We start from the raw sequence: 13,152 nt of genomic DNA, 5'->3' as shown, positions 1-13,152 counted from the left end.
AAACCTGACATAGCTGGGGACAGGACCTTGGCCTAGCTGGGGACAGAATCTTGGAATAGCTGGGGACCTTGGCACAGCTGAGGACAAAATCTTAGAATAGCTGAGAACAGAATCTTGGGACGGCTGAGGACAGAGTTGTGGGCTACGTGGGGATAGGATCTTCGGGCAGCTGAGGGCAGAATTTGGGGGACAGAATCTTTGGGCAGCATGGGGCAGAATTTGGAGGCAGCTGGTACAGAATTTTGGGAGATCAGACAAGAGACCCATGAGTCCACTGGGAGGCTGTAGTTTGGGGCATAGGGAGGCAAATCTTGAGGTGCAATCAGGAGGTGGCTAGGACAAGGATGCTGACCCCGGGCCCCAAGTCACACTGCACCCCCTTCTCCTGGAACAGACAACACCGCTGCAGTGCACACGCAGCACGTGGGTTTCAACCGGCAGGAGCAGGATGTGTTCTTCCTGCCCATCCTGGTAGTGGACAGCGGGCCACCCACGCTGAGCAGCACGGGCACGCTCACCATCCGCATCTGTGGCTGCGACAGCTCTGGTGCCATCCAGTCGTGCAACACCACGGCCTTTGTCATGGCTGCCTCCCTCAGCCCCGGCGCCCTCATTGCCCTCTTGGTCTGCGTTCTCATCCTGGTCGGTGAGTCCCTCGAGAGCCACCCACCTCTGCCTGATTGACCCCCATCCTGGGCTCCTGGGTTTCCTTCCTAACCAGCCGGCGTGGGGCCTCAGCTTCCCTCTCCACGTGGGGATGGGCTGGTGGAACCATCTCCAAGCTCTAACATGCAGTCCCCATGAGGAGTCTTCTAAGAGCAGAGCAGCCCCGCCACAAATTCCAGGACTGAGTTCACCGTGGGCCAACCCCTGCACAGCCCGAGCCCCACCCTAATTTTTTAAAACCAATCATATTTTTTAAAATTCTTTTTTTATTCTCTACGCAGGACTTTTAGTAAAAGGGCCATTGTGAACCTCACAACTATATGGCCAGGCATATCATCCCATTTTTCAGATGAAAACACTGAGGCTCAGAGAGGTTAGGTGGCTGGTATAAGGGTACTAGACAGCCTTCGGATTTGGTATTAGGTCTTCTCACTCTGTGCGCTCTGCTCCTCTAACTACCACCTGCTGTGAATCTAAACTGAAAGCAAAATCTCAGGTCATTAGCAGTGGGGGTGTGGGGGGCAAAATCCACACAGGTATCAGCCCACTAGCAGCCATTTGAAACCCAAAGTGTCCCCAATGAAGAGGTCGAATTTCAGAAGCTAACCTGGATTTGAGTGGCCATATGCCACCTGTCACAGCTATGGCCACCCAAGTACAGAAGGGCACTGAGGCCAAAGCTCGAGGAGCTCAAGGGAGGTCCAAGTGTAGATTCCAGCTTTGCTGTGCTCCCTGGGAGATGTCAGCTGCCTCCCCCGCCCTCGCTGCCTAGAACGGGCATGACCTCTGTCTACCCTCAGAGGACCTGCCCATGGCCAGGCTGTACCTCCTCAGGCCTCTGAAGGGCCCTGGGCAGGCTCCTCCTAGTTGGGAGCCCCTGCTTTCTCTCCCCATCCCAGCTCATGGCTCAGAAACCCTTTTTCCAGAGGGTGCACTTTACAGCGGTTTCATTTTCCGAGGCAATGCAAACAAATTTCTGCCTAATTGCCCACAAACGAAGAAAGTGCACATCAGTGCTCTAAAGGTGACAGGCGGAATCGCTGATCAGGCCTGGCACATCTGTCGCCCGCCGCCCACAAACCTCACCATCTGCTCCCTTGGGCATCCCCCTCCATAGCTCCCAGCTTCCGCTCCGAAAGCCATCCATCCATCTTTCCATTCTCTCCTGACACTTTCCTTCCCTGTGGCCTCCCTCCGGGCCTGTCCCCAGCTCCCGTGCTCTTCCCTATCACAAGCCACCTTGTTAGGTGGTGAGCAGGTGCCCTGCCCCATGGCCCTTGCAGCCAGCTCTGGCCACTGGAGCTGTTTGGAGGAGCAAAAAGAATCCAGTGCCCAGCACAGTACCTGGTACATGTCTGTCCATCTGTCTGTCTATCCATCCATCATCATTTACCTATCCATCGAGTCCCTCCCATGTGCTAGACCCTGAGATTTAGCAGTCAACAGAAGAGACCTAAAAGCTCTGAGTAATTGAAAAGTTGGGAATGTTAACACTGAGGAAGGGGAGACTCAGGGTGGGGAAAGGGAAAAAATTAGTATTTCACCTTTGAACATGTTAAATTTGAGATTCTCTTGGTCAACAAGAGGACACGTTGAGTAGGAAATGGAATGTACGATCTAGATTTCAGGGAAGAGGTCCAGGCTGGAGGCTGAGATATGGGAATTGCGTTTCTAAACGGAACTTTTGAAGTTATAATAAGACTGAAGGAGAGCTCCAACAGAGGGAGCATGGATACAGAACCAAGGTCTGAGTCCTAGGACATCTGAATTAAGAGAGGCAAGGAGAAGCCTGCTTAGAAGATGGAGAATGAGTGTTCAGTGAAGTGGGAGGAGGAGGAGGAGAGCGTGGAGTCCTAGAAATCAAGTGAAGAAAGCCAGGAGGGGACAATCATTCATTCACTTACCCATGTCTCCATCCAACTCTTCCTTCCTTCATTCATTCATTCATTCAACAAGCATGCTTTAAGTGCTCACTGCAGGCCAGGCACCAAGCCAGAGGAACATTTCCCAAGTCCTCAAGGGTAGCTTAGGGTTTGTGTTTCGGGGTGGAGACGGATGTGGTAAAACAGCAAGGTCTGGTCTGTGGCAGAGCTGTGGCTTTCAAACTTGAGCTGCCTCTTCCTGTCTGGGGGTCTTGTTAAAACACACATTCGCCCTCCACTGCCACAAGATTAGTGGCAGGATCCAAGGATCTGCATTTCTAACAGGCTCCCAGAGGATGCTGCTTTTGTCCAGGGGCCGCACTTTGAAAACCAGTATGATAAGAAGAAGGAGCCCCTTCCTGGGGGATCTTGGAGGGGAAGGCACAGAACCTGGCAGGCAGCTCTCAGGGTTCCTGCAGACCTTGACCTGAGAACCAAAGGGCTAAGTAGGAGCTCAGGATTTCTGGTGTGGACAGAGGAGGGTGAGGGTGAAAGGGGGGTCAGAGTGAAGGACATCTTTCACACTCCCTCCCCAGCTCCATCTGTTTCTCAGCTGCCTGCTTCGCACCCCCAGCATCTAGAGTCCTCAGAGAATGTATCTCTTCATAGAGCTGAGAAGGGAGACCTCGGGCCTCCATACCCAGGAAAACCTTTAACACTGCTCTCCCGTTGGCTACCTCCACCCCAGAGGTAATGTAGCCTCGATTTGCATACCTCCCGAGATGGGTGGCTCACTACCTCTCCAGACACTCAGCTCAGTTCTGACTGTAAGAACGGCTTTTTGAACAGAATTCTAAGAAATCTGTAGGAATGTTGAGGCTGGGCCCACTCTGCTGGCAGAAGGCGGGAGGAGACGGGGTAGAGGGTCCTCCTAGCGCCCTGGGAGGGGCTCGGCCCTCAGTCGCCCCCTCTGTCCCCCTCGCAGTGCTGGTGCTGCTGATCCTCACCCTCAGGCGCCACCACAAGAGCCACCTGAGCTCGGACGAGGATGAGGACATGCGGGACAACGTCATCAAATACAACGACGAAGGCGGCGGCGAGCAGGACACGGAAGCCTACGACATGTCGGCGCTGCGGAGCCTCTACGACTTCGGCGAGCTCAAGGGCGGCGACGGGGGCGGCGGCGCGGGCGGGGGCGCGGGCGGCGGCGCGGACGGGGGCGCGGGCGGGGGCGCGGGCAGCCCCCCGCAGGCCCACCTGCCCTCCGAGCGCCACTCGCTGCCGCAGGGGCCGCCGAGCCCCGAGCCGGACTTCTCGGTGTTCAGGGACTTCATCAGCCGCAAGGTGGCGCTGGCGGACGGGGACCCGTCGGTGCCGCCCTACGACGCCTTCCAGACCTACGCCTTCGAGGGCGCGGACTCGCCGGCCGCCTCGCTCAGCTCGCTGCACAGCGGCTCGTCGGGCTCCGAGCAGGACTTCGCCTATCTCAGCAGCTGGGGTCCGCGCTTCCGGCCCCTGGCCGCGCTCTACGCCGGCCACCGCGGGGACGACGAGGCCCAGGCCTCCTAGCCCGGCGCCCTGCCGTCGGGGCGCGGCTGCTCCCCCGCCCAGCACCCCCCGGGACCCCAGGACCACGCGTTTCCCCCGGGACCCCCTGCCCCGCCCTCCCCTCCCCCTCCCTCGGCGGCCGGACGGAGGGGGAACTTGCGAGGGGCGGACTCCCCCACTCCTCCTCCGCTAGGGGCGCAGCTTTTGGAGCTTCGGGATTCTGACCAACGTCATTAAAACTGAGGCGAGACCGGGCGCCGCGTGGCTCTGGGGTTAGAATGGGAGGTGGGGGCGGCGCTGCCGAGTCGGGAAGGGGCGGGTTACTCCATCCTGGCCTGGGGGAGACTGCTGGAGCGAGCACGCCGCTGAGATGCCCCCGCCTCAGGTTTCCCCCATCAGAGTTAAGAGGAAGGAAGGCTGTTCATTTACTAAGCACCTACTGTGTGCTGGGACGCTGTACAGAGACCAGCTCAGTCGTCAGAGAGACCATGAGGTGGGGTCCTGCACGGAATAGAAGGGGAAAGGACCCCAGAGAAGTGGCTGTGACCCGTCCCAGGGCCCCTGGCCAGTGAATGGCGGAGCCTCTGGCACTGACCAGCTGCCTGGCCTCGGGCAAGTCACTTCACTTCTCTGGGCCTCAGTTTCCTCATCTGTCAAATGGGGTTAATAACAGAACCTACCTCGAAGAGCTGTGAGGCTAAAAAGGGTTCGTATGTGTCAAGTGGTTAGGACAGTGCCTGGCACATAGTAGGTGTTCAATAAATGCTAGCCTTTGTTACTGTTCTTATCTTTGTGGTTCTTAGAAGCCCAGTATGTCTGCCTCCAAGGTCTGACCTCTCTCCCCTGCTCCATATGCCTTCCCCTTTTCCCGACATCTCCAAGGGGAGAGGAAAAGGTTGCCATCGTCAGCTCCTGATCCTGCCCTGCATGCCCAGCAACTGTGGAGACTTTGGGAGTCTCAATCACACTGAAATACCAGCAGTACCAAGCAAGAACAAGCTGGGTGACTCCAGGACTTGCATGGATGCAAGGATTGGCAGGAGGCAGAGGGGTCAGAAACCACTGGGCAAGGATGGGGGGGTGGGGGCCTTATCTGTTTGACTTTGGAACCCATCAGTCTCCCCACTCATGGATCCCAAATTAAGAACCCCTGGACTAAGTCACCTGAGAGTTTCCAGCTCTAAAACTATATGATTATAAAATACAGGTTATTCGTCCTCCCACCTCCCCCCAAGCCCAAGTGATTCATTCATTCCACATTGATTCAACGTGAATTCCAGCTCCTGCTAGCTGGGCATCCTTCAGCAGCGTCCTCCACTGCTGAAGCCTCAGTTTCCTTATCTGTAAAATGGGGGCAATAATAGTCTCTTCCTTAAAGGATTGATAAAAGTCTTCAAGGAGATAGTGGGTGTTAAGCTCTGAACACAGTGCCTTCCTGACATGTGGAAAGTGCCCAATAAAGGCTGATTAGCCTTATTTTCCTTACCCTCCCAGGGAGCGCTCATTCGTTCCCTCCACATTTGCCAAGATCCACTGTGATAGATCTAGAGACCGCCAGTAAGTTCTAGTGCCTTACCTGCATTATTTTTTCTCTTTTAGGTACTGTCAGCCCCAGTTCACAGATGAGGAAACTGAGGCTGAGTGAGTAGTAAACTGCCCAGAGTTACACAGATGATAGGTAATTCCTCCCTTCCAATAGCTCAAGACCTAAGTGGGAGGAAGGAAGTGGATCAGGGAGCGGAAGCAGCCAAAAATAATGTGTTTGCTAAGAGTTGTAGCAGAGTTACCAGAAAAAGATGCTGGAAGCACTGAAGAAAGACTGAGTAATCCTGGAGGGCTTCCCAGAGGAAGTAACTTCAACCAGGTCTTGAAGAATGAGCATAGGATGTGAGGTGGCCAAGCGAGCAAGAGTATTCCAAGCAGATCTGCAAAAGCTGGGGGTGGGGAGGAGGCAAAAAGCATGTGGCAGCTTCAGGAAGGATATGTGGCCTGGGAGCTGCATAACAGGGTGGAGGAGTGTGGGAGGTGAGGCAGGGAAGGCTGGTTAGAGGTCGTTTGAAAAGAACTGGAAGGCCAGGTTAAGGAACATGATAGCTTGCTCAACTTGAACCTCCCTTCTAAAGTCCACTGATAGTGGCCAGTGGCAGGGATGTGGTATTAGTATGGTAAACCCAACTGGAGGGATATTTGGGAACCCCCAGATCATCCCATGTGGGACCCTTACCCATGGTTCCTATAGCTCATGCTACAAATGGGCATGGTACCTTGGGGACCACTGGGGAGTTGCCCTCTCACCCCTGCGTGCCCAGCTCTTCATATAGAACACAACAGCACTTCTGAGGTTGGTTGCCAGCTCCATTGTAGAAGGGGGAAACTGAAACCCAGAGGAATAAAGCGAGTGCTTCCAGGTCTCCCAGCTAGTATGGGGCAGAGCAGGGACGGCACCGGCTCGGAGTCTGTCCCTTCCACATGAACGGGTTGCCTTAGCAGATACTGACCCTGACAAGAAGGAGGTTACAGGCAGGTCACATGTCCACAGGGACACATGGACATGAAGTCACAGGTCCCCTGAACATCTGTCTAAACCTCACACATGGAGAATGACTTACCTAAGGTCACCCGGAGTCAAAGATCTTGCCAGAAATAAAGAACATTATTTATCCAGATTCGCCTTCCGAGCCTTTGGCTCTGCCATTTACCCACTGTGTGACTTTTTCCTTCCTTCCTTCCTCCCTCCCTTCCTTCCTTTCTTTCCTTCCTTTCTTTCTTCCTTCCCTTCCTTCCTTCCCTTCCTTCCCTCCCTCCCTCCTTCCTTTCTTTCTTTTCTTCTTTCTTTCTTTCTCTTTCTACCAATCTTTCTTTCTTTCCTTTCCTTCCTTCCTTCTTTCCTTTCTTTCTTTCTTTCTCTTTCTTTTTCTTTTTCTTTCTTTCCTTCCTTTCTTTCTTTTCCTTTCTTTCCTTTCCTTTCCTTTTCTTTTCTTTTCTTCTTTTTTTCTTTTCTTTTCTTTCTTCAGGGCCTTACTCTGTTGCCCAGCTGCACACAGTGGCACAATCATGGCTCACTGCAGCCTCAATGTACTAGGCCCAACTGATCCTCCCACCCCAGTCCCCCAAATAGTTGGGACCACGAACATGCACCACCACACCTAGCTAATTTTTTGTAGAGATGGAGTCTTGCTATGTTGCCAGGCTGGTCTCAAACTCCTGGGCTCAAGTGATCTTCCCGCTTTGGCCTCCCAAAGTGCTGGGATTACAAGCATGAGCCCCCAGGCCCAGCCACTGTGTGACTTCAGACAGTTATTTACCCTTGGTTTGCCTCCGTTTTCTTATCCATAAGGTGCATATGCTCAGACCACCTACTTCATAGGGTTGCAATAAGGATAAAACCCAATAGCAACAGCTGACACTGAGCACTTCACATAAATTAACACAGTTAATCCCATGACGACACAATGAGTTAGCCCCCGTTTTACAAGCGAGAAAACTGAGGCGCAAGGAGGTTAAGCAACTTGTGCAAGATCAAACGACTAGTAGTGGAGATACTGAGACCAACCCGGGTGCTGTGGCCCCCAGGACCTACCCCGTCAGCAGCACACACACTGTCCGACACACAAGAGGCCCCAAACATATGTCTTGGGTGTATCCAAAAGTCCCTGTCTGTGCTCTGGGAGAGCTCGTTCCTCTAGTTGCCACCACATTCCACAGCCTGCAGGAGTCCTCAAGCCTCCCCCTGGTTTCTGCTAGTTCCAGAGTGGGGTGTGGAGGAAAAGGTAACATTCTCTCGATCCTCTTTGCTTCTAGCTCCCGCAACCACATGTGCTGCCTCCACTGGGTGCTGAGCCAGCCCAGAGTGAAATCCAGTGAGTCCTGCCCTTTCGCTGGGCTGCACAAGGTGTCTACTCCTGCCAAGCATGTGTGAGCTTTTCTGATGACTTGGGGTCACGGAGGAGGGTCTCATGGGACACACGGGCTTTGGTCATCTGTCTCATTGATTCCCACAGGTTCCCCAGGAGTTCCAAATCCTCTCCCTGTGTTAGGCAGAAAATATAGCCATGCCAGCTCCAGGCTCCAAATGAGCAAACCCAGCTCTATTGAGTTTAGAAAATAAAGAGCCTTCCATTTACTGTGCCTGCCCTCCTTACAAGGCATCTAGGAAGATGAAAAGAAAAACATTCCCCTTTTATTGTCATCCTCACCATCCCCGTCATTATCAAGGGATAAAAGAGTATTCAGGGTCTTGAGCAAGAATTGATGTGTAATTGGCCAAGGATTTCAGAAGCAGGGATATTAATGACAATGACGATGGTAGTGATGACGGTGACAGCACACTTACCTAGCACTGCGGCATGCCAGGCCCTGTTCTCAGCACCGTACGTAATTAATACTAAGGCAGGTAAATCTCACGGAGAATGGACGCTGTGTTTACTGTGTTTAGTGCTTTTACGTAATTTGCCTTGTTTAATTTTACGCAGGTGCTTTCATTAGACCTATTTTATGAGGATGGGATGAGAAACCCAGGGCTCACAGATGAACTGCATTTTGCCCAAGGGCACAAAGCCTTTAAAGGCTTGAAATCGCTTTACACCCCCACCTACCATGGCTCTGCATAGGGCCTAGATGACTCGGGTTCTGAGTGGAGTTTCCCAGAGGACAGAGAAGCAGGTTGGTGAGAAAGGGAGGTGCTCCAGGGGGATGGCAGAGCTGGGAGCAAGATGGACAGAGGGGCCTAGCTGGCTGGCCACTGTCCAAACCTGGGTCTCTGTCTCTGATGTGTACCAGTGTGTGTGTGTCCACACGTGGCTGTGGACAAGGACCAGTGAGGTGGGAAACCAGCATTGAGCAGCACAGGTCAAGAACTAACCTCCCACCTCCTGATTCAAGCAGCTCAGAGAGCCGGCTGCTGTCATAGAGGGCGTCTAAGCGCCTGCATCCGTCAGCCAGCCGTCATCACAGCCCACCCTCAGGTCACGAATCAGCAGCTCCACTCACCTCCTGCCAGCAAGCGCTCCCAGGCCAGCTCTGTCACTGGTCGCTGAGCCTTTGGAAAATGCAACCCTGTCAGCCCTCACTCTGAGGCAAGATGGCTCATGTTTCAGTGTGTGCGGGAGCATGCCAGCACATGATGCACACGTTGTACCCACAGATATGTTTGCACCTGTGGGCATAACACAGACATGTTCACAGCTATACACACAGAGCGTATCCCTGCAGGTCTGCAGATGTGGACACATGCCAGCATGCCATGCATGCACGGGAGGCAAGCTCTCGTGTGCACCCGTGTTTGTCCTCAGAGCATACGCATGCCTGCCGTAGACAACTTCTCTTACATGCATGTTCATGTTTGTCCACTGGTACTCTTCAATAAGCAACATATTTTCCTATTCAGGCATATACTCATACACATTCACCAACATAGGTGTGTCCCCAGAAACTCCCACGCAAATACACAGCACATATTTGTGTATACCCTCAGGGGTTCTTCTGCGCATGAGTATATGGCACCATGCACTCATTCTTAATCATATGCACATTTGTATGCACGCACAGGAAAGCAAACGAAACCTCAGGAGCAGTCCCTTACAAACTCCAAATTAACGTGCATGATCCCATAGATGTGTTTGTACATGTGAGCACAGGTCTGTGTGTATGAACGTAATCTACATGATCACTACAAGCACCTGAACAAACAGCCATCCTCCAACAAATGCTCAGATCTGCACCAAGCACTCACACACATGCAGTGGTATACGTGCATCTGCCTGTCTCCATGTAGGTACCTCAACTTCCAGTCAACGTGTCCTCAGGCGCTTAATCACCTCTGTCCATGTGCACTTTTAGGCAGGCCCAGCACAGTTCACCCACAGCCATGCCCCATGTGCCACTCAACCCCGCAGACAAGCACGCACACAGACACATGCCTCCAAAGCCCATCTCCTACACGTGTGCGGAGTCAAATCCCTAGCACGTGGCTGCACACACACCCTCTCTGGGGCACAGCATGCCCATCCCCAGGTCATCAGGTGTGCTGGGGATGGAAGGAATGGTGCCCACACGCAGAAATCGCCACTCACGCAGAATTGTATCTGCCGCAAACTTCTCATCTGCTGTGCAAATGATGATTAAATGTTATTGTGCAAGAGAAAACAGCAAGGAGGGATTCATTAGCTTTATTGTCAGGAAGGACTCCATGGACTCCAGCTCGCAACTCCATGGCTGGCTTAACCCCCTGTGTGCTGGGGGGGTGCCATACCTAGACATGGCATTATGGAAAATGGAGGCCCCAGAGACAGATATCTCAGTGCTGGGTCCACATGAGCCAACCTGGGTGCAGAGAGCACTGCACAGGGAGTCATAATGTGGGTCTCATTTGCATGTGTCCCTGGGCCCATCATTTCATTCAGCAAATAATCACTCATCCCTACCATGTCCCCAGGAATCTAGAGCTACAGAAGCCATGTTCCCTCTGGGACCATAGGCCTTCTCAGATGGAAAAGGACAGTCTCCCAAGAAAAGAGCATAAGCAAAGGCTTTGGGGGGTTGGAGAGAGCAGAAGCAGCACAGCGCTTTTTCAAAGAACAAGGACCTAGACAGATCAGTGCAGGACAGATTGCAAAGGGTCCAGCAAAGCCTTCCGGAGAGCTTGGGTCTTTTTCTGACGACAATGAGGAGCTATGAAAACTAGATGGATAGGCTGGACAGATAAATTGCAGGACACCCAGTTAAATGTGAATTTCAGATAAATAAAAAGTCATTTTTCTAGTATTCGTATTCTAACTATTGCACAGGACATACTTATGCTAAATCACTCGTATATTACGTATCTGGAATTCACATTGAAGTGGGAATTTTGTATTTTATTTGCTGAATCTGGCAACCCTACATATAGATTTGCATTTTAGAAAGATTATCCTGGCTACTTGCCCAAGTTGGATTAGAGGATGAAAGAAATGAGAGGGAGACCAGTGAGGAAGGGAGGAAGTCACAGTCTCACTTTCTTCCTTAATCAGAGAAGCCCCAAATTTTAGCTGGGCACATGGCCTTCTATTACAAGGACCACATTTCCCAGCTTCCTTCACAGCTGTGTATGAACTATGCATGAACTGAATCCCAGCCAATACAACTTAAGCAGAATTGTCAGGTGGCAGCTTCCGGGACACCTCTTTAAAAAACTGCTGACCCATGTCTTTTGCCTCTTTTTACTGTCCCTTTCTTCTTTCTGCTGGCTGAACACAGCTGAGATGGCAGGAGCTCAAGCAGCCACCTTGAGCCATGATGGCAAAGGTCATACCCTATGGATAGACTTGGTTCTCATCAGCCTCATGGAGCTACCATACCACCCTGAACCTCCTATCTCCAGACTTGGCCACAGAAGAGACAAATAAACTTCCAATATGTCAAAGTCACTGTCACTTTGGTCTTTTGTCTCAAGCAGCCAAACCTAACTCTAGCTGATATGAAAGGCTGACACAGGACTCTCAGAAAGAGACGCTGAAGCTTAAACTGGGTCAGCAACAGTGGATTTGAGAAATATTTTAGAAGAAAGACCCAGCAGGAGTTGGCAATTGACCGGGTGTGGGGATGGCACGTAAAGAAGGTCAGAGGCTTCAGGCTTGAGTGACAAGGGCGGCAAAGCTAGTAATGAGCCAGGGAACCCAGGAGAAGCTTTGGATCTGGGGTCAGGAAAGTTCAGTTTGGTTTTAGACATGCTGAGTTTAAGGGGCCTGCAGGCCACACACACAAGATATGGAAATGCAGCACTGGAGCTCAGGAGGAGGAGGGGGACTAAAGAGATCTTGCTGCTTGCCAGTGTCTTCAGGAGAGCTGAAGCTGCAAGGGTAGGAGGCGCAGGGAGAGCGTAGAACAGAGAGGATCCAAGAGGGGCACCAGAGCCAGGCTGGGGGAGAAGAGCCACTTGGACCTCAGTTTCTCCAGCCGTGAGATACCGGTGGCTGAGAGGGCTAACCTAACAGATTCCAAAAGCGCCTTCCTGATCTGGCATTTGTGAATTTTAAGGTGTGATCTTCGACCATTTATTTGTCCTTCCTGTGATTCGGTTTCCCCTTTGGAAAATGAGGCTAAAATAGCAGCTACCCCATAGGGTTGTTCAGAGGAGGAAGTGGCCCCCCGCTAAAGCACTTAGCTCAGCCCTGGCGTACAGTAAGCACAAAATAAACAGCAGCCGTTAGCACATGGAAGCAGTGGCGTGGTGTAGGGGGAAGGAGGGGTGAGGACAAATCCTCTTTCCCATCCCAAGCTCAGGAAGAGGCTGGAAACCTGGGAATCCTCATTGAGACCTTTAGTAGGTACCTCCTGTTTGCAAGGACACAGAGCTAGGCAGAGAGAAGAAAAAAATGGGGAGAAAATGTACTTACTTTTGAGAAGGTGATAAAGCCCAGCCTTGCCCGGAGAGCCTGAAGGAAGGTGAGATCCGGGGACAGGGAAGGGGCTGGGAGAGGAACAGGGGTGGGATTATATAGAAGGTCTCCCAAAGGAGGCTGCTGAACCAAGGCCTCCAGGGTGGAGTGCTTCAGAGCTGACAGAGCAAAGAGGAGGCCGCCACTGATCACAACACACACATCTGTGAAATGGGTCCATAGGGAGCAAAAGGGCACTGGGAGGGGAAGCCCGTGGGCACTTCACATCCCCTGGATTAGTGTGCTAGGGTTGCTGTAATAAAGCACCACCAGAGGAGTGCCTTCAACAACAGCACTGAATCCTCTCCCAGGCCTGGAGGCTTGGAAGTCCGACATCCAGGGGTCAGCAGGGCAGTGGGAAAGCGCCCGTTCCAGGCCTCCCTCCTGGGCTTACAGATGGCCATCTTCTCTCTGTGTCTCTCCACGTCATCTTCCCGTGACATGTCTGTGTCTGGATCCAAACTGCCCCTTTTTGTAAGGACACGGTCATATTGGATTAGTGCCCACTGACCCCAGGATGGCCTCATCTTAGCTAAGTACATCTGCCACCATCCTATTTCCAAACAAGGTCACATTCTCATGTACAACTAATTTGGAAATTCAGCATATGAATTTTAGGGAGACACAATTCAACCCACAGCATCCGCCATCCCAGGCTCGGC

The 13,152-nt window shown here is 52.4% G+C and overlaps 1 protein-coding gene and 1 long non-coding RNA gene across 2 annotated transcripts in view; both read left to right on the top strand.

The window, feature by feature from the left end:
• The window catches only part of CDH22 (cadherin 22), a 134,970-nt gene extending 130,111 nt beyond the window's left edge, over window positions 1-4,859 (top strand). Inside the window, exons 11-12 of the mRNA XM_017541285.2 lie at window positions 395-646; window positions 3,514-4,859. Of these exons, the coding sequence (XP_017396774.1) occupies window positions 395-646; window positions 3,514-4,097 (836 nt within the window). The 3' untranslated portion in view covers window positions 4,098-4,859. The remainder of the gene's footprint in view (window positions 1-394; window positions 647-3,513) is intronic.
• A 2,527-nt stretch (window positions 4,860-7,386) lies between these two features.
• Window positions 7,387-10,220, top strand: LOC119473096. The gene is made up of 2 exons (XR_005202271.1): window positions 7,387-7,846; window positions 8,549-10,220. It is a non-coding gene; the product is annotated as an uncharacterized LOC119473096 (long non-coding RNA).
• The last annotated feature ends 2,932 nt before the right edge of the window (window positions 10,221-13,152 follow it).

Source organism: Cebus imitator, unplaced genomic scaffold, assembly GCF_001604975.1.
Source record: "Cebus imitator isolate Cc_AM_T3 unplaced genomic scaffold, Cebus_imitator-1.0 Scaffold132, whole genome shotgun sequence".
Classification (NCBI taxonomy): Eukaryota; Metazoa; Chordata; class Mammalia; order Primates; family Cebidae; genus Cebus; species Cebus imitator.
Note: the sequence above shows the minus strand (reverse complement) of the source record. Positions and strands in the feature narration are given on the sequence as shown.